The sequence below is a fragment of the Ranitomeya variabilis genome, chromosome 8 (genome assembly GCF_051348905.1).
Source record: "Ranitomeya variabilis isolate aRanVar5 chromosome 8, aRanVar5.hap1, whole genome shotgun sequence".
Taxonomy (NCBI): Eukaryota; Metazoa; Chordata; class Amphibia; order Anura; family Dendrobatidae; genus Ranitomeya; species Ranitomeya variabilis.
In genome coordinates, this window is record NC_135239.1 from 154406069 (window position 1) to 154427434 (window position 21366).

Sequence of the window (21366 nt, forward strand, 5' to 3'; positions counted from 1 at the left end):
ACTCTTAATGTTTGGTAGGGGACCAAATACTTATTTCTCACTGCAAAATGCAAATAAATGTATATCATTTATACAATAAGATTTTCTGGATTTTATTTTTGATATTCTATCTCTCAATGTTAAAATGTAAAAAATGTTACCTACCCTTAAAATTATACACTGTTCATGTCTTTGTCAGTGGGCAAACTTACAAAATCAGCAAGGGATCAAATACTTATTTCCCCCACTGTATGTTCTGCTAAGGCTCTGTCCATATCGCAAGCCACAACTATGGAGATGAAACCACTGCTCCTTGTCTGTTGCACAGGTCGGGTAATTTAATCACATTGTGTCAGCCTACACTAAGGTTTCAGTACCTTGTAGGCCATATTCCTGGTGTTTCCTATGGCCATACTAGAATGACTGGTGGGACAGGAAGCCAATAGCTACTTTTTCTTCTATAGTATTTATCTTTATTAACGTTCTAAGGAGATAGATAGATAGATAACAGTTGTAAGACGCAATGACCTTTTTTCACTGGGTGCTGCCAGCCAAATTAATGGGCCAGGACCTTAACTGGTACACTTTGGAATCAATACAATGAACAACCTTCCTTTCTATGCTCATTAACACTACGTGAAGGGTGTAGTAAGAGCAGAAACAGCCTACACAGCCATAAACAGTTGGATCTACATCAGAAGCAATAGAACAACCAGCTAGGTGAAGAACCACACAACAGCAAATTTGTAGGACACGTGCAAAAAAAGCAAAATAAAGTAAAAATAGCTTTAAAAATCTCTGATAAAAATTGAAAGGGCCCATTATGCTATATGGAGGACTATGGAGGTGCATTGTACAGTACTATATTAAGGACTATGGGGGGGTGCATTATAATGTATGGAGGACTATGGGGGGTGCAATATACTGTATGGAGGACTATGAGAGGTGCATTGTACTATAGGGAGGACTATGAGGTGCGCATTATGCTATATGAAGCTCTATGGGGAGTGCATTATACTTCTGCTATAGGGCCCCATGATTTTTATGTATGCCCTTGTTTAGTATACGTGTTTATTTTTTTATATACATTAAAAAACAGCAGCAGGATGGGGGATATATATCAGGATGGGGTCAAGATGAGGGACATAAATACCAGGATGGAGGGCATATATATAATCTGGATGGGGAGGGGCCCGATCCAAATCTTGCACCCGAGCCCATCAGACTAGTTACGCCACTTCAGACAGCTTCTTGTCAGTCAGTATTCTCATACCAGGAGATGGAAGTGAGGTACTAATAGATAAGTAGAGCTGAAGCAGCAGAGAAAGAGAGAAATAAGCTAGAGAGGCAGGAGGCAGAGGACGTCAGAAATCAGGTGCAGAGGGCGATGGACAGTGCAAAGCAACTAAATGGGAGAGGAAGGATGAAACAGAAAGCAGCTGGGGGAACGGGCTCTAGACAGGAGACTGCTGTATTTGCTGTGTCCTGTTTTCTGTGTTTGCTTCTGCTCACATCCTCCCTCTCCTATCAGTCTGGCTACAGCCCTGTATATATGAAATTGCAGCCTGCATTATTGCTGGGGATGGAGAGGCTTTAGGCTCCATCCTGGAGGCACATGAAAACATGACAGATCCAAGCACAAAGCTGGCTCTATAGGAACCCTGGTAATACAGAGTATAGTATTCATGTAGCTCTTTATGATCTAGAGCAGTGGTCCATAACCTTTCTGACCTTGAGAGCCACATTCAGATTTGCAAAAGGGTCGCGAGCCACATCCAGCTACTGCCCCTCTCACAGTATTGGCAACCAAAGCCCCCTTTAAGGGTATAATGATAACCAAAGCTTTTCCACACAAATCACCCCGAAGCAGTATACCAAGATCCAGGGGTTCCCACCAAACCCCATCACATTCAGCATTCTCCCATCACGCACTCCCAACAGTCACATCCATCTTCAATCACCTTCTCTGACTGGTAGTGTCATCCTGTCTCCAGCACACCATACTTAAATTATCTCTAAACCCCCAAGACCAGTAGATGTGTACCCAGGTCTGCTCTTCTCTGCAGGACTACTCACAAAGTTCACCATTTTGAGATGTGCTCTTCATACCAGTTTACTAAATCTGGAGCTAATGCACCAAGCTGGCAGAAAGCCGCGAGCCACAATTCATGGGACCATGAGCCACACGTGGCTCCCGAGCTACAGGTTGGGGACCCCTGATCTAGAGATTCTCTCTGACTCAATGCTGTATATAGAAATGTTGGACTGGCAGCATATAGCGATCTTGCCTATAGTTTATACAGTGCCAGTCACTGCCACAACGCACCAACCTTCTCATTTGCCGTCTCTGTGCATGCAAACAAGGCCAAAGAGCTGCTATTTCTACAACCGTATGTGTCGCCATACTCCTTGGTGCCAGGTGGAACCCCTTACGACCACAATCGTTACCCCCCTGCATCATCTATATACTGTAGGTAGATAACTGGCTTGTTTTTAGTTCATCTATTGGCACTTTACCCACTGACATGTGATTCACGCCACAAGCGCACTACCAGAGAGTTTTTAGGCTCACTGACCTTTTAGTGATTGGAACTCCGCACACAAAAATTCTGCTTCTTCTGAAACTCTTGCTTCAAGAGATTTTTTTCCCATGCCAAAATCTCTCAGTGTAGTTAAGGTAAATCTTCTTTGCTCCTGCCAAGCTCGACCATAATGTGCCAGACTTACCCCTAATAACATATGATGCAAATATCACACAGATTGAAATCCGTTGCTATTTTACAGAAAATAGTGAAATTTTGCACACAGAAAAAAATGTTCTCAAGTGTCGTCTCATACCGGTACTGCTGGACTGACCACAGGCTCCGCACAGCTGGAGATATTACATGATGGAGTAACAGAATAGAACTGTGCTGTACTTAGCTGTCTCAACGAGTTCTATCAGCATTCATAATCCTCCTCATCACAGAGCAGGCACAGAAGACCCCTAATTTGCATACAGGTGATTGCTCCACATTTTGGGGCTTGCAGTAGAAAACCATTGAAATTCATAGTAGTGGATATAAAAAGTCTTGATTTGCATATATCTTACAGGTGAATTGTCATGTATGCAAAATAAGGCTTATTTAAAATAAGGCCGCGCTTAGTAACCCGATGTTTACCCTGGTTACCAAAAAAAACAAACAGTACATACTCACCATCTGATGTCCGTCAGGTCCCTTGCCGTCTGCTTCCCGCTCTGACTGAGTGCCGCCGTACAGTGAGAGCAGAGCGCAGCGGTGACGTCACTGCTGTGCTGTGCTCTCACTGTACGGCCGGATCTCAGTCAGAGCAGGAAGCAGACGACAAGGGACCTGACGGACATCATATGGTGAGTATGTACTGTTTGTTTTTTTTACATTTACGCTGGTAACCAGGGTAAACATCGGGTTACTAAGCGCGGCCCTGCGCTTAGTAACCCGATGTTTACCCTGGTTACCAGTGAAGACATCGCTGGATCGGTGTCACACACACCGATTCAGCGATGTCAGCGGGACCTCAACGACCAAAAAAAGGTCCAGGCCATTCCGACACGACCAGCGATCTCACAGCACAGGTCGCTGGTACGTGTCACACATAGCGAGATCGCTACTGAGGTCGCTGTTGCGTCACAAAACTTGTGACTCAGCAGCGATCTCGCTAGCGATCTCGCTATGTGAGACGGGGCCTTAAGGCTAGGGTCACACGAGCATACATTCCCCCGAGAGAATCCTGATATGCGTTTCACTAAAAATGCTTTGTCTGGGGGCCAACTAACATTTATAAAGCATACAACACATACAGTGTTCTTACTCACATTTTGGAGTGGTTAATGTGCTTTTTTATGACAATATATGTGATCAAGAACTGTGTTAACATACCCTGGCTGGCTCAAAAGCTTTATTAAAAGTGTAAGTGTAAGGTGTCCTTCACGTCAGTGTTTACAATACATGTGGAATCTGTTTTTTTCACAGATACCATGTATACCCAATATAACCTATGGTGCTATGCACATATCCGTGTTTCTACATGAACAGTGTGTCCATGCAAAACATGGAGACATGTCTGGTTTTTTTTCCGGCAACACAGGGAGAAGGGCAAATACAAGTATATGGGTCCGTGAAACACAAGTACAGCACACGGATGGCATCTCTAATCTGTGTGCTGTCCACGTACTTGCTGGGGTAAGGTGAGTATATGATGATCATTTTTTTCTTTTAAAATTGCATTATGGTCATAATGTGTGGGGGCTCAACAAAAATAGTGAGGGCTAATAAGGAAGCCCCCATAAAGAGTGGGGACTACTGAGGGGAGGCCATCATACATAGTAGGGGGCTACTAATGGGGTTATCAGAGTGTAGGGGCTACTATGGTGGGCCATGACTGTGTGGGGGTACTAAGGGGACCTTGACACATTGTGTACAAGTGAATTATGAAGAGTCTTCATTTCTGAAAACCTTTAAAATGTTTAAATAATTTTTGTGCCCTGAAAACCCCTTTAATGTATTTCCATAATATATTTCATGGTTACCTTTTGAATTTCCAGTTATCCCAAGAGATTCAAACAAAGGAAATCGAGGCCTATCAGCTATATCTTCAGACTTTTGCATCAAAGCTTCTTTCATGACTTCGAACCCATTGAGCACAACCATATTTTGCCAAAAGTATTGCAGGCTGAATACATCTCCATACTGCTTGGTAAGCTAGGGAGTAAAGAATAAGATGCATGGATAAAAAGTCACTAATATCTTTTAATTTAATTTCAATAGTAAAAGAAAATAAAAGAGAGTGTTTAATATTATTTGTTAGCTAACAAATGCCTCTTTCTATCTTTCAGGCTTTTCGTTTCCTCTCTGAGCCACCTACGCATATTACTCTCAGAACAGCAACATAAAAGCTAATTACAGAAGTTTCTACGTGGAGAGCACAGACAGTGGCGCCAGAAAAGTGCCTCTCCCACTCTCCCCAAATTTTTCCACTGCGATATTTGTTAGATGTTATAGTCGACCAGGTAATGCTGGGTGGACTTGTTTCTTTTTAAAGGTCATACAAATTAATTGATTCATTATTTATTTATTGATGAATTCCTAATTTTTAATTATCTATTGTTAAACTAAAGAAGCACTCCTCCCAGCAAAATTTGTATCCCCTTAATGTATTGAAATCATCATATTATATATCATTGTGTACTTTCAATTGCTCATTTTGCCTTTCTACCCACTTATTTCTTCTGCTTTCCATTTGTTCAATGACATCATGTGGTTAAAAATAGACTAGCTGAATCCTCCTAAGCTCTATGTAGAAACAGAAGGATAATTTTTCCTGTATGAGTCATCACTCACTGCAAAAGTCTCTGGCAGGTGGAGGAGCAGAGCAGTTCGGTCAGAAGTTGAAGAGGGGAATGATAAATGAGGGAAAATAGACTTCCTGTTTCTACATAGAGCAGAGGGAAGAATTATCTTGGTAGAAAGGCAAAATGAGCAATTGTAAGTACACATTGCTATATACTATGATGATTGCAATATATTAAGAGGATAAAAACATGGATGGGAGGAGTGATTTTTTAATTTGAATATGGTAACCCTTAATAAATATTGCAGCCTATTTTATCCAATGAATGTGTTGGTGTCTTTATTTTGGTTAGCACTTTATTTATGTATATTGAATTGGGCCTAGTGCCTTCACGATCCGACGCCAACTCTCTTACTTCAATCGCCGTCCTCCTTTCCTGCTTGGGGTGGATGAGGTGTCCTATGTTATCCACACAGGGTACCCCAATTGTGCTCCTGTAGGAAGATGGACTGGGCCGGTGAAACTTCTCTCATGTCAATTCTGGAACTAATTGGGGCTGTCACCATTGTTGCCGGGGGACAGCCTTCTGACCTGAACAGACCTTTGCACTCGACTGTAGGGGGCATGTCAGGGATAAAAGGCAGTGTGCGCGGGAAAGCGGGACACTTAGCTGGAAGACAGAGCGCACAGTAGGAGAAGGTTGACACTCTCCAGCGGACTCTGCGATAGGACAGTCCTGCGCTGCAGCACCTCAGCCCTTGCGTACTCTGACTGTGGAGGACGTGAATCCGTGCATCCTCTAACTCCTGTGACAGTCTGCCCTACATCGTTCCACTGACTGCCGCGAGTGCGTGGCCCAATCCTTACCAGGTGAGTCACCCAGAGTCAGGTGGCCTTATCCCCGTCACCGCCACTGAACTTATTCGCTTTCCGGCGGTGTCAGAGTCTGCTTCACTCCACGTACATCAGCCCGGTAATCGATAACCTTGCCTCTGGGAGCCAGGATACGTCGCTTCTGTCAAGAGCCAGTGCATCAACTTCCTTCAGGAACAGGCCAGAGACTTCACGCATCACCTACAGCGCCACCGTGGGATTCCAAGTTTCCACTGCCAGGAAACCATCAGACTGATAAGTTTACCAGTTTTATAACTGTTTGTTGTCACCCTGACACTATACCCAGTTTTACTCGCCTCTTAACCCTTCCTCGCCCTGCGAGGAGTATTCCTTGTAATTAACTATTGCTCTACCTCCTGCTCGTCACTGCATCCTGCGTTCCTGCTATTCTTACACCCCAGCGCAAGCGCACCTGTCTCTGCTCTGCCGAAGGCAGAGCACAGTACTGAAATCCACCTGCGCCAAGAAAGGCAAAAGAGCGCCAATGACCCAGAAGTAAAGCTGGCGCATGTGCAATGCAATATGTAACAACTGTGTTGGCATCACTGCATGACCTCCCATCCCTCACACATCATCTTACTCACGGCTCCAGGTCATATTGTGATTTCTGTCTGCTGCCGGCTCCATGTTCTGTGCCTCTTGCTTTCTGCCTGCTCTCTGCATGCTTCCTGGCTGTGTGCATAGGGGGCGGTGCCAGAACTCTCTTGTTTCTTATGGAATCAGGGTGCACCTGTCTAATGTGTTCTTGACCAATTACCAAGAGGCCTCTAGCATTTAGGGCAGCTCCACCCTGTGGAACTCTGCCTGTGCAATGTGTTAACTCAGTTAGTGTCTTGCTCCGTGTTCCTCCTTCTCTGGAGGCTCTACTCCTAGCTTTGCTTGGTTTTTCTCTGTCTGCCCTCCAGGAGGCTGTATATCCTGGTCTCAGTGTCTTTGTTCTTGTACCTTGTCTCGTTCCATTACCTTGTCTAAACTCTGTCCTACCTCTATCTCCTTGTCTGTGGCTTTTTTCCCTGCTGTGTCTTTCTTTGTGTCCTCTCTGTTTGCCTGTGCTCTGTACTCTTGCAGCTCTGCTTATGCTCCGCACTCTTGCAGCTCTGCCTGCTCAGTACTCCTGTGACTTTGCCTGTGCTCCGCTCTCTTGCAGCTTTGCTAATGCTCCGCACTCTTGCGGTTCAGCTTGCTCTGTACCCTTGTCTCTCTGCCTGCTCTGTCCTCTTATGGCTCTGCCTGTGCTCCGTACTCCTGCAGTTCTGCTTCACTCTGGTTCTGCTGCTGCAGAATCTCTTTCTGCTCTTATTCGCAGCCTTGCAGTTCTCCTCCTGTGTGAACAGGTCTTAACCTGTTCCTTCATATATTGTGGCGCAGAGATCCACCAACTGCCTGCACCGCAATAGCTACAGTGGCTGCCAGCCTATTACAGGCCACCAGCTGACAATGTCTATTTTAGAAAGCCCATAATTTCACTTTCATGCTCCATATATTACATATATAATGTATATACTGTATATCAGTCTAGGCGTATCCCATGTGGTGGACACACATTGGCCCCAGCGTGTCCCGTGTGATGGATATGTGAGTCGCCCGCCTGGGCAGTGGGGTACTCGGTACCAGGTCCGGTCTTAAAGGGGATGTCATGGTGGCTGCAACCCGGTCCCTGGCCCTGGGCGCCTAGTTAAAGGAAAAGTCTTTTAGGGGTTTTATGAAAAAAGTTCATGACGCCACCTGTGGTATTTGGTAAGTAGGGACCGACGCTGCTTAAAGGGGTCATCTGGCTGATGGTATGGCAGCTAGATGGTATAACTTCCCTCAGGTGAAGTAGGTTCCCAGGGCTCCCAGTGTATGGTGAAGACGGTGGGTGGTGCGATGAAGAATGAGGACACAGGTTTGCAATGTCTTTACCTAGTTTACTGTAGGCTTCAGGCAACCGCAGTCCAGGGCACCAGACAACAGGTACAGGCAGGGTCCAGCCTGCTTGGAAGTGAATCCAGAGTCTCCCTTACCAGGTGGAGATCAAAGCCTTCCTCCAAGTGCAGTGGTGTTGTAGTCCCTTACTGCCTAAGGCTTCCAATAAGATCCTCACAGTTCCTCTCTGTTCCCCATAAAAGTTAGGACACAACCCATATGACAGGTGAACTAGGCCTTTTTACAGGGTCTCTATCATGACCCGGGCCCTATAGATATCACTGTGTCTCAGGAGTATCAATGTGGACAGGTGATGTACAATCCAGCTTTCCTGCCGGTTTCAGCTGTCACTATAGAGTTTAGCATGACCACGGTCTTCCAGCTACCGGAATCTGCACTAGCCAGGGAAGTAGCAGTTTCTCAGCTCTGCTCCACTGGTGTTGTTCTGCACTTTCTCTCTCCTGCACTCTTTCTACAAGCTGTTCTTCCTTTCTGTTTCCTTCTTCCTGGAGATGTAATACCTTGGACTACCCGACCCCTTCAGACTTTCTGGCACTCACTGCCTGTCTGCTCTCTTCAGGTCCCCTGACAGTCTGCACTGTCTGCTGTCTGGGATGAACTGCCTCCTTTCCCTCCAAAACCAGAATATATCAAGATGAGTTCACCCTGAATCCGAGTTCAGAGCTCCCCCTTCTGGTCTGGAGTGTGAACGTGTTGCATGTAGTGTTTACCTGGTGAAAGTTATCCTTTCAGACAACAGAGCAGGTGGAGGCATTGGTCTGCTCCTTTCACCCAAATGTACCTTCCAGGTTATCCCCCAAGTACCCTCACTTGTATTCCCTTCCTTTGAGGTCCATGCTGTCAGACTCTACGTCCCCTTCTCCATGCGAGTGGCGGTGGTGTATCGTCCTCCTGGCCGCTCTCATCAGTTCCTGGATCATTTTGCCACCTGGCTTCCACACTTTCTCTCCTGTGACACCCCCACCCTTATCATGGGTGATTTCAACATCCCCATTGCTTCTCCCCTCTCCCCATGTGCTTCTCACCTTTTATCTCTAACGTCCTCTTTCGGCCTCTCGCAGCATACTAACTCTCCAACGCATGAAGATGGAAACTCCCTTGACTTGGTCTTCTCCCGGCTTTGCTCAGTGGATGATTTCACAAACTCCCCTCTCCCGCTCTCTGACCACAACCTTCTTTCATTCTCTATCAAGAACTGCCATCCCGCTCAGGTCACCCCCACTTTCCACACTTATAGAAACATACAGGCCATTAACACCCAGAAACTTATGAAGAACTTACAGTCCTCATTGGCCCCAATCTTCTCCATCTCATGTCCTGATTCTGCTCTGAAGCATTACAATGAAACCCTGCAAAGTGCCCTGGATGAAGCTGCACCTCCTATACATAGAACAACTCGGCACAGACGGCGACAACCGTGGCACACGCTGCAGTGGTGCTCCAGGTGCGCCGAACGTCTGTGGAGAAAATCTAATCTACCCGAAGATTTCATCCATTATAAGTTCATGCTAAAAACATACAACTCTGCCCTTCGCCTCTCCAAACAAACCTATTTCAACACCCTCATCACCTCGCTGTCCAATAACCCTAAACGTCTCTTCGACACTTTCCAGTCCCTACTCAACCCAAGAGAGCAGGCCCCAACCACAGATCTCCGCGCTGACGATCTGGCCAATTACTTCAAAGAAAAAATTGACCACATTCGACAGGAAATCATCTCCCAATCTCTTCATACCAGGCACTGTCCTCCCTCCCCCCACTGCATCTAGTTCACTCTCTGACTTTGAACCAGTTACAGAAGAAGAAGTAAGCAGGCTCCTTGCATCTTCTCGCCCGACCACTTGCACCAGTGACCCCATTCCGTCACATCTCCTCCAGTCCCTTTCCCCGGCTGTCACCTCTCACATAACAAAAATATTCAATCTTTCCCTCACTTCCGGTATTTTTCCCTCCTCATTTAAGCATGCCATCATACATCCATTACTTAAAAAACCCTCCCTCGACCAAAACTGTGCCGCTAATTATAGACCTGTCTCTAATCTTCCCTTCATCTCTAAACTCCTGGAACGCCTGGTCCACTCCCGTCTTACCCGCTATCTCTCAGATAACTCTCTTCTCGACCCTCTTCAATCTGGCTTCCGCTCTTTACACTCTACTGAAACTGCCCTCACTAAAGTCTCTAATGACCTACTAACCGCTAAATCTAATGGTCACTACTCCATGCTAATTCTCTTGGATCTTTCCGCAGCATTCGACACTGTGGATCATCAGCTCCTCCTCACTATGCTCCGCTCCATCGGCCTCAAGGACACCGTTCTATCTTGGTTCTCCTCCTATCTCTCTGACCGATCCTTCACTGTATGTTTTGCTGGTTCCTCCTCCTCTCCCCTTCCCCTTACTGTTGGGGTTCCTCAAGGATCAGTCCTAGGCCCCCTCCTCTTCTCTTTGTATACTGCCCCTATTGGACAAACAATCAGTAGATTTGGTTTCCAGTACCATCTCTATGCTGACGACACCCAATTATACACCTCTTCTCCTGCTTTCACTCCGACCTTCTTAGAAAACACCAGTGATTGTCTTACCGCTGTCTCTAACATCATGTCCTCCCTCTATCTGAAACTGAACCTGTCAAAAACTGAACTCCTCGTGTTCTCTCCCTCTACTAACCTACTTTTGCCTGACATTGCCATCTCCGTGTGCGGTTCCACCATTACTCCCAAGCAACATGCCTGCTGCCTTGGGGTCATCCTTGATTCCGAGCTTTCATTCACCCCCCACATCCGATCACTGGCTCGCTCTTCTTATCTGCATCTCAAAAATTTTTCTAGAATTCGCCCTTTTCTTACTTTCAACTCTGCAAAAACTCTTACTGTCTCACTTATTCATTCTCGTCTGGACTATTGTAACTCTCTACTAATCGGCCTCCCTCTTACCAAACTCTCTCCGCTCCAATCTGTCCTGAATGCTGCTGCCAGGATCATATTCCTCACCAACCGTTACACCGATGCCTCTACCTTGTGCCAGTCATTACACTGGCTACCCATCCACTCCAGAATCCAGTACAAAACTACTGCCCTCATCCACAAAGCACTCCATGGCTCAGCACCACCCTACATCTCCTCTCTGGTCTCAGTCTACCACCCTACCCATGCCCTCCGCTCCGCTAATGACCTCAGGTTCCTAGGCAAAATGAAGACCGCGCTCACGGGATATATTTAAAATGGTTTATTTTAGCCTACGCGTTTCAAGAGCGTTCCTGCTCTCTTCCTCAGGGCATGTAATACATAACACAATATGGAGTATATTTATAGAAAAGAAAGGAAGGGGAGCGGCGACAATGCCCCTATATTATAGTACTTGAACTAGTTAAAAACATATATATATGGTAATACAAAGGCAATACACATTAATATCAATAACCTAAAACGAAAATTTATTAAAAAGACAAACAGAAACATGAAAAGATGAAAAAAATTATTAAAATAAATAAAAAATAAACTGGGAGCTGAGTATAAAAAGGCAGGGATCTCAGGTAGCACAACAAGTATTCGAACCGGGGACCCTTGTATGGTAATTCTATTATTTAAGCTCCTCAAGTCATTGTGCCACTGGTTCCTGATAGGTTAGAGGATGTCTGCTATTACATTTAGCCCTTCAGGTTCAAGGGAATTCAAGGTGTATATCCAATAAATTTATTTCCTATTAAGTGACTGTATACGATTAGAAACATGTGCAGGAACGTGATCAATGGGGTGAACACGAAATAATAAAGGATTACAATTATGTGCGATATTGAAATGTCTAGAAAGACCATGTTTTAGATAACCTGTTTTAATATTGTGTCGGTGTGAGTTCATACGGAGGTGGAGTGGTTGTGTAGTCCTACCAACATATATCTTGTTGCAAGGACAAGTGATAATGTAAATAACAAAGGAAGTGGTGCAGGTGAAGACATGACTGATTGGAAAAGAATAAGGAAAGGAAGGATGTTTGAATCCTGTACTGGTATGGGCTATAATACCACAACATAGACATTTTTTGTGAAAACATTTAAAAATCCCTGGTTTTTGTGCAACAAATGATTTTTTTCTTTCATCAAGAAGTCTGCTGGGAGCCAATTTGTTTTTCAGGCTTGGTGCTCTCCTAAAAATAATTTTAGGATGTTGTGGCACCAGTTTACCAAGTATTTTATCCTCTCTTATTATATGCCATAATTCATTAATAGATTTTTTAATGAATTTGTGGTCTGTACTGAATGTGGTTAAAAAACTACAGGTGTATTCATCTAAATTAGCTGCAGTGTCACCTTTTTCTTTTTTTAATAACATTTCTTGATTAAAATTCTTAAAAACGTGTTCGATTGCTCTGTTTACCAACTCCCTGGGGTATTTTTGTGCTAAAAACTTATTTTTTAAAACCTCCGATTGATCCTTAAAATCACTATCAGAAGAACAATTTCTCCTAATACGCATGAACTGGCTTTTTGGAATATTACAAAGCCATTTATCAAGATGGTTGCTATTATAATGAACATAGCTATTACTATCTACTTTTTTTAAAAAGTTCTTTGTATGAATTTCGCCATCCACAATAAAGAATATCACATCTAGATAATTGATAGCAGTTTTATTAAAAACAGAAGTAAAATCGAGACCCCAGGGGTTGTTTTTCAGCTCTGATATTAAAAATTCAGGAGGTTTAAAAGTTGTATCCCAAATAAAAACAAGGTCATCAATATAACGTCCATAAAAAACCATACAATCAGTAAAAGCACTATTATAAATAAAGGAATTCTCAAAATGACCCATAAATAAATTAGCATAAGTTGGTGCTACCCGAGATCCCATTGCTGCACCACGTGTCTGGTGGTACAGTTCACCCAAGAAAGTAAAATAATTATTTTTTAAAATAAAACTCATTCCCGACATTAAAAATTGTTTTTGTTTGTCCGATAATCTCGGATCTGTATCCATAAATAATTTCATACTTTCAAGTCCAATTTCGTGTTTGATATTTGTATATAATGAGCAAACATCAACTGTAACAAATACATAACTATCTTTCCATTTAATATTTCTGATACGTCTGATCACATGTGCAGAATCCTTAATATAGCTTCTCAATTGGGTAACATGTACCTGCATAATACTGTCTATATAGCTAGATAGGTTTGAGGTCAGGGAACCAATACTAGAAATAATGGGACGACCCGGGGGATTTTTTAGACTCTTGTGAATTTTAGGAATATGGTACATGAAAGGTACGCTTGGGTTTGTTATGGAAAGAAACTTGCTCTCGTTCTCATTTACGACACCACTATCAAAAGCTTCCTTGATCATGAATTTATAGGCTTTTTGCATTTCTGAAAAAGGATCATTGGTTATTTTAGAATAAAAATCATGGTCAGACAATATATTATGGGCTTCTTTTATATAGTCACCACGGTCTTGCACCACTATACCACCTCCCTTATCCGCAGCTCTGATGACTATCTCTTTATTATTTTTGAGTTTTAAAAGAGACGCTTTCTCATCGGGTGTTAAATTCCCACCTTTTTTAGATTTTAACTTGCAATTTTTTTCAATATTATTAAATTTTTTAAGTAGTAAATTGGAAAATGTTTCCAAATGAGGACCCTTACTTTCTATCGGATAAAATTTGCTTTTTCGTTTGACATCCAAATGTAACCCTGTGAGTTCGGGTGTATTAGATGGTTCTACATTATCATTAATATTAGGCACACATTTTTTGATTTCATGGTGTCTCTTTAAAGTCAGTTTTCTAACAAACCTATGAACATCAAGAAATATATCAAGATTCTTACTGCCTGAATTGGGGCAATAAGATAGACCTCTAGATAAAAGGGTTAAATCTGTTACAGTCAATGCCAAGGAGGAAAGGTTGAAGACATTATTGGGTGTTATTGAGGATCGTTTTTGCCTTTTTAAACCATAATAAACCATTTTAAATATATCCCGTGAGCGCGGTCTTCATTTTGCCTAAGACTACTACTCCCAACATCCTCCTGGATTTCTGTGGAGACCTGCTGCTACGGTTACACCCGCATGGGAGTTGTGACCCATTTTCACAACTGCAATAGGTGAGCATATTCCCTACCAAGTCTGTATTTATCTATATACAGTGTGACACATTGGGGGCGCCTTGTGTTTTTTTTTTTTCTTTTTAATGCCCTCAGGTTAGCATCCTCAATAATCAGAACCTCCCACTCCCATCTCCAAGACTTTACACGTGCTGCGCCGATTCTTTGGAATGCACTACCCAGGTTAATACGATTAATCCCCAATCCCCACAGTTTTAAGCGTGCCCTAAAAACGCATTTGTTCAGACTGGCCTACCGCCTCAACGCATTAACCTAACTATCCCTGTGTGGCCTAATAAATAAATTAAATAATCAGGTTCCTCGCATCATGTTCTCATACACTTTATGCAGTCAATAGCCTCTGTGTCTGTACTGCTACATACTTAGGCTGTTAACTGGTTCATGCAGCTTTACATGAACACCCGAGCCTTACACTATGGCTGGTCCAAATAACTAAAGCAATTGTTACCATCCACCTCTCGTGTCTCCCCTTTTCCTCATAGTTTGTAAGCTTGCGAGCAGGGCCCTCATTCCTCCTGGTATCTGTTTTGAACTGTGATTTCTGTTTTGCTGTAATGTCTATTGTCTGTACAAGTCCCCTCTATAAGTTGTAAAGCGCTGCGGAATATGTTGGCGCTATATAAATAAAAATTATTATTATTATTATATTATTATCCTTCATCGTTTCCAAGCGTGACATCACTCTCCCCGTGGGGAAAGCAATGCCACTGTGATGGCCAGGACCCTGGGGCATCATATATGCGCCAGCCCCAGTGTGTCCCATGTAATGGATACACGCCGGCCCCAGCATATCCCTTGCGGTGGATACACGTCGGCCCCAGCCTGTCCCATGTAGTGTTTCCACGTTGGCTCCAGCATGTCCCGTGTGATGGATATGCGCCGGCCCCAGTGTGTCCCGTATGGTGGATACACATTGACCCCAGCATGTCCCATGTGGTGGATACACGTCGACCCCAGCATGTCCCATGAGGTGGATATGTAACAAGGACACCAAGGGGGTAGTTGTGGCCGAGTTCTTAAAGGTACAGTACATAGGCAGAGTCCACTGAGCACACTATTAGCGAGCACCCCCGGTCCCTTGCACGTAGATAGACGGGACCAACACAGCTTTTCCCCACAGGTTACCTTCTCTTCTGGTCACAGCAGTCCACAGTAGTCCAAGTAAATTAGAGTCTGGGAGGCAACCGTTGTTCAACGGGGAAAAAATGTTTAATAAACAGGGATGGCATAGAATGGAAAAAAAGGAAAAAGAGTACAACACTGCATTCCTGATCTTTCCCTGAAACTCTCCGCAGTTGCACCCACAGCAGCTGTAGAAGCCAAAAATAGACAGTAGTCCACACGCCGGTATTAACCCTTAAGAAGCAGGGGTCCTTCCAGAGTCCTGGGGCACATGCTGCAGTCTTCAGTCCTCCTGACCCTTCCTGAATCCTGGGGTCCTCAAAGTCCTTGAAGTCCAGGGCAACAGACCTCTCCTGTCCAGGGTTTCTGGCAGTGCCCATCTGTGAAACATGTCTGCCCTGGCCAGGGTACCAGGCATTTCTAAGGAAGCAATAGCTTCCTTTCTCCTTGTAGCTGAAAGTCCAGCCTCTCTGCTGCTGGCCCAGCCCACCAGTTTAACTGTTGCTTTCCCTGACACTAGTATAAACATGAGATACAGAAACAGCATTAATACCATGGGGGAATACAGAAACATTACAAGTTAACACAGATACACACAAGGCAATAATGATACAGACATTACTACTAAATGGGTAAATCGTCCATGTACAGCATGGGGGTCCACACTGAGAAGGATAGGGTGCAACTGAGGGGACCGGCCACCTCTTTACAATCCCCCCTCTTTAAACATGGCCGTCCCCGGCTATGGCAAAACACAAAACACACTCAGTTCTTTAATGGCAGGTTAACCCTTTAACATGGGCGGCCACAGTCCTTGAAGTGGGCCTCACTCAGACCCGACAGTCCTTCTCCTATGTAAGGGTCCACGTGACCATAGTCCTTCTGAGGACAGTCTCCCTCCCTCCTTTCAGCAGACCACGGGCCCTTTTGACAGTGGTGGGCTGCATTTAAACATGGGGCCAGTCCAAGGACGAGAATGGGGACAAAGTTCAGGAGCAGGCAGTCCGACAGCAACATCTGAAGTCCATCATCTTTAACCCCCATGGGGTCTTGGTCCCGTGATACAGTAAGGGAGGTACCATTGGGTGCAAACAAAACTGGGAGGAGGGGAAAACAAACAATTGCAGCCATTAACATGGGGCCACATCAGGCGCCATTGTCCTTCATGCGCCATGCAGGGCTAACTGCCCTCTTGACACAACAACGCACAACAGTCCCTTAGAACAGCTGGGGTGCAACTGACCCCTATTAACAGCACTTCCTTCAAGAAACCACATCAGTCTGGACACAGCTGCTGTGTTGCATAGTGGGACGCATGGGGGCCCTGGACAACCACACAAACATTAGATGCAGACCCACTGAAGGAGGAAGAGTCTCCGCTATTCCTCCAGCTCTGCAGTCCCTCCAGTGGTGGTCCTGTGGCTCCTTGAGCCTCCGGCTCTGCTGAGGCATTTGAAGCAGCCTCCCTCACTGCTCCCAGGCACCACTTGCTCTTGTGCGGCTGGGGCATTTACAGCCGTAGAGGCCTGCCATTCCACATGCGGGACCTCGTGTGGTGGGCTAGTCTCCTGATCAGAGGCCAATTTGACAGCCACTGCATAGGGCCCCCGGGGTCCTTCTTCCTTGATGAAGAATACATAGTCTCCCTCCCAGAGAGGAACATGAAACCAGAGGGACCCGGCATTCAGGTACACTCTGGTCCCGGTCCCCAGCCCCTGCAGGAAACTATATCCTCAGCGTCGGTCCAGGTACCGGACAAGGCCGAAAGTCATCCAGCCCGCAGCGGTTCCTCCACCAGGGAGCGGCAGTTCATCAAGGACGTGGCGCTCCCGCCGCCTTTTCTCCCGGATCACTTTGTGAATCCACTTGGCTCCTGAAGGTACATGGGGCTCCTCTGCACATAGGCCGCTGACATCTGCTGGGATGGGTGCGGCCTAGGAGAGCGCAGGCACCAGCACGGCTAGGGAAGGTGGCGGAGTCAGCAGCCGAGGCACCTCCAGAGACGACGGCAGAGCCATGGGAGGTGAGTAGGCCAAGGGCAGCACAGTGGGATGGCCGAGCAAGGGTCCTTTACTCACCGCCACAGCCATCAGTAGTCCTCTTGCACGGTCGCCAGTGTCGGTGATTGCAGTCGCCATGATCCCCCACAAGGCTGCTTCCTGGGTCTTCTGTACTCCTCAGGTTTCCCACCATGGCAAAGTCAGGTCCTTTTCCTCCTCCGGTCGCTGACCTGGCTGCCAACATCGGGGTTGCTCCTCCAGTTCTTCCGACCACCAGGCCTCGAACCTCAGACCCGCCTCCACACAGACCTTGGAGAGCCTCCAATCCTGGTGGCCCATACCACCACGGTGTGACATGTTGTGTCTCTCTCTGTAAACAGATAATGGCACCTCGTCCAACGCCAGGTAGTCTGTCTTTCCTGGGTCCCACCCATTCGTGGGTGGGGTCACTTCCTGTGGCTCCACCCATTTCTTGAAGTTCAACTGTGGGGGCGAGAGCTCTGTCTTCACCCACACCCAGTTAGGGTGGGCATCCATCACAACGGGGTGCTGCCTATTTTCTCATGGCACCAAATTCTCTGCATGGCACCGCCAAAAGGCGGCAATTTCCCCATTTTTCGCGCTAACGGCGGCCATCTTCTCCATAGCGGTTGGCGCCATTTGTAAATCAGTGACATCCACCATCTTTGCTTATTTTGCCACAGTCCACTGCTCAAAGTCTCTATCATTCGCCTGCAGTGCTGTAACGGCGGTCAACAAAGCACAAGTCCCAAATTCAAAGTCATCAATCTCCAAATCGCTGTCAGCCAACAGCTCCATTTCTTCCAGCTCAGGCAGCACACTTGCGATACTTATCTCTCCTGGTTCCACTGCTGCGGCGTCTTCCGCTTCCTTTGACTATGATGTTCAGGTCATAGGGCACAATAATATCAGGTCTGTGCGCACTCTGCCTTAGCAGTCATGGTGCAGAGAGCCGGAAGGCGGCGACGCTGAGGAGTTCAGAGCAGAGCAGCGACCAGCGAGGAGAGGTTTTTTTTTTTTTTAAATGTTTGGAGCATCTTATGGGGCAAATTACATATGGAACATCTTATGGAGCCAATTATATATGGAGTATCTTATGGGGCCAATTACATAAAGCATCTTAAGAGGCCAATTACATATGGAGCATCTAAGGGGCCAATTACATATGGAGCATCTTATGGGGCCAATTACGTATGGAGCAGTATATGGGGCCAATTACATATGGAGCATCTTATGGGGCCAATTACATATGGAGCATCTATTGGGGCCAATTACATAGAGCATCTTAAGGGGCCAATTACATATGGAGCATCTTATGGGGCCAATTACGTATGGAGCAGTATATGGGGCCAATTACATATGGAGCATCTTATGGGGCCAATTACATATGGAGCATCTTATGGGGCCAATTACGTATGGAGCAGTATATGGGGCCAATTACATAGAGCATCTTATGGGGCCAATTACATATGGAGCATCTTATGAGGCCAATTACATATGGAGCATTGTATGGGGCCAATCACATATGGAGCAGTATATAGCGTCCATTCTGTTTGGAGCAATATATGGGGCTCATTATTCTGTATGGAGCACTATGTGGTGCCCATAATACTGTATGGAGGACTATACAGTACGGTTTCTGAGCTATAGATAAGTGAAGTCTTTGGCATTGTACTATACCTATATTTCTCTGCTGTATCTGTGCATCGTGTATCGTGGTATGTGTTAAAGGGGCCCACTGAGACTCTTTTGCCCAGGGCCCACGAAAACCTGGAGCGAGCCCTGGCCTTAAGGCTAAATGCTTCCATAATAGAGTGAAGGCACAATGTGGTGACACAGGAGTGGCCATGGTTCTATCTTTACACGTGACTTACATTCTACCCAACATGTTAAAAATTTAGCACTTTCAAAATGACAATTTGTCATTAGAGACACAGGACTCAAGAGCCTATTGTAGACCATGTGTCCATTTTATGACAAATTGTAATATTAATGGAATTTAGGCTATGTGCACACGTAGGAAAAGAGGTGCAGAATTTTCTGCACAAAATCCGCATTTCCTGGCAGAATCCCCCGCCACAGATTTGCCGAAGTTTTTATGCGGATTTTGTGCGGATTTTCTGTGGTTTTTGCCACTACGGAATTTTAACATGGAGGGGTGCAGAAATACTGCAGATCCGCACAAAAGAAGTGACATGCACCTCTTTGAAATCCGCAGCAATTCCGTACCATCTGCACAGCTTTTTTTTCCCATTGAATAACATTGTACTGTACATCACAGTGCGAATCTGCAGCGCTTCTGCGTCGAAAAATCCGCTGCGGTTCCGCAGCAAATCCGCATCGTGTGCACATAGCCTAACCAGGAGCCATGCACCATCCTACCATGAAAATATGTTGCACACGTCTCTCAAATAAGAAAAAGTGGTTTATATTCCACCAAAATGGGACTGTTAATATTTTTGATAAATCCCTCTGAAGAAAATTAAACTAATCTACAAGTTCAGCGCAGCGAGAATTGTATGGCGTGCTGGAACGCACAGTACATAGGCTATAGATAGCCACATTGTTGCCATACTGCTGATGGACAATGTCTGGGCAGCAAAGTTCATATATTGCTAAGGCCATGTTTACACCTGTGTTATTCATTTCTGCGTAATATGGATGCATTATGTTACCCATTGATAATAATCAGGTTTCCGGTGTGTCGATCTTTTTAACAGAAAAAGGTTATATCATGCTGTTATATCTGCAGTATATCTTGTTAGCAGTTAGCGGCAAAAACTGGGCCTCCACTGTGTGCCAAAGACAGGATATACACAGCATAACGAATACTAATTTATATCTTTTTGGAGGTGAAAAATTCAGAATGAAAATCTTAAACAGTGTTATTTTTCTCCAAAGTAGACAAATTTTTTTTCCTATTCAGCGGGACACCTCAAAAACAATGGCTATCTATGGAGGGTAGATGCCTTCAACGTTGCAGTCTCAGGCCACTGTTGGGTACATAAGAAAGTGGTTATGAGCACAGTACGCACCTAGCATAAGCATGACTGAAAGCAAAATAAATTCTGAAGTAAACTTTGGATAGAAAAAAATATAAGTGAAGCATGGCCATTTACCTCTCTAAAGTTGTTATGAATGTTGGAAAAGTCAACTTGTAATATGTTCCCAACAAAAGGTAGAGAAGGTGGGCCTGGAGGGTATTGATCCCACCTCTTCCGGCGCTTCATGAAGTCCAGAAACAGAAGAGAGATGGCCAGGATAACACCCAAGGAGAAAACATTAGAAAAGAACCCAAGGATATACGAGCAGAACTTGAGCAGCTGCATTACTGCGAGTCGGAGGCGGCCACCAGCAGAGGAGTCACTTCCAAGCTTTTGCTATCTACAGTCACAGCCCTCAGTCTACGGTGTTCATTCACAGGCCAACAAGAAGCAGCTCTCATTTGCTGCACAGAAAGCAGGGCTGTTTGCCAGCCAAGCTTCACTTCCGTCCTAATCTTTAAAGCGGCAAAATCCTTTTTAATAACAAGAATGAGGAACATTATATAAAGCAGCTTTAAGAGCTTCGATGCCAAGTGAAAAAACTGCCAGGAGGAGCAGCTGCTCGTCAGAGGAAGCAAATCACAAAAAGTCCATAATCCACTACCGGATTCAAGTTAGTCTGCAGTTAGCTATTAGATATTAGTTAGTTATTCGATTTTCATGTATGGCAGTTAGCTATTAGTTATTAGTTAGCTATTCGATTTTCCATGCATGGGGAATTATACATAGAGTGGATATTGTTTGGGTAAAATTTTGATCAGGACTTTGAGATGTTTATTTTGCCTACTTGTGGTCCTGGGTTATTCACATAAATCTCTTTTGTCGCACATAATCAAACGCACTCAATCGTACGTAAGTTCAATTTGAAAATAGGTACCCTGGACTACTAGCACTCAAAATGACCAGCTCAATGTCCTGAACAATATTTGCCCAAAAAAATATCAAGTCT

The 21366-nt window shown here is 45.0% G+C and overlaps 1 protein-coding gene across 1 annotated transcript in view; it reads right to left on the reverse strand.

Annotated features, from left to right (window-relative positions):
• LOC143788465 (cytochrome P450 2D15-like) overlaps positions 1–20952 on the reverse strand; it is a 74400-nt gene extending 53448 nt beyond the window's left edge. Inside the window, exons 1-3 of the mRNA XM_077278158.1 lie at positions 20493–20952; positions 4529–4700; positions 2556–2708 (exon numbers count right to left, since the gene is read on the reverse strand). Coding sequence (XP_077134273.1) covers positions 2556–2708; positions 4529–4700; positions 20493–20702 — 535 coding nt within the window. The 5' untranslated portion in view covers positions 20703–20952. The remainder of the gene's footprint in view (positions 1–2555; positions 2709–4528; positions 4701–20492) is intronic.
• Between the last annotated feature and the right edge of the window lie 414 nt (positions 20953–21366).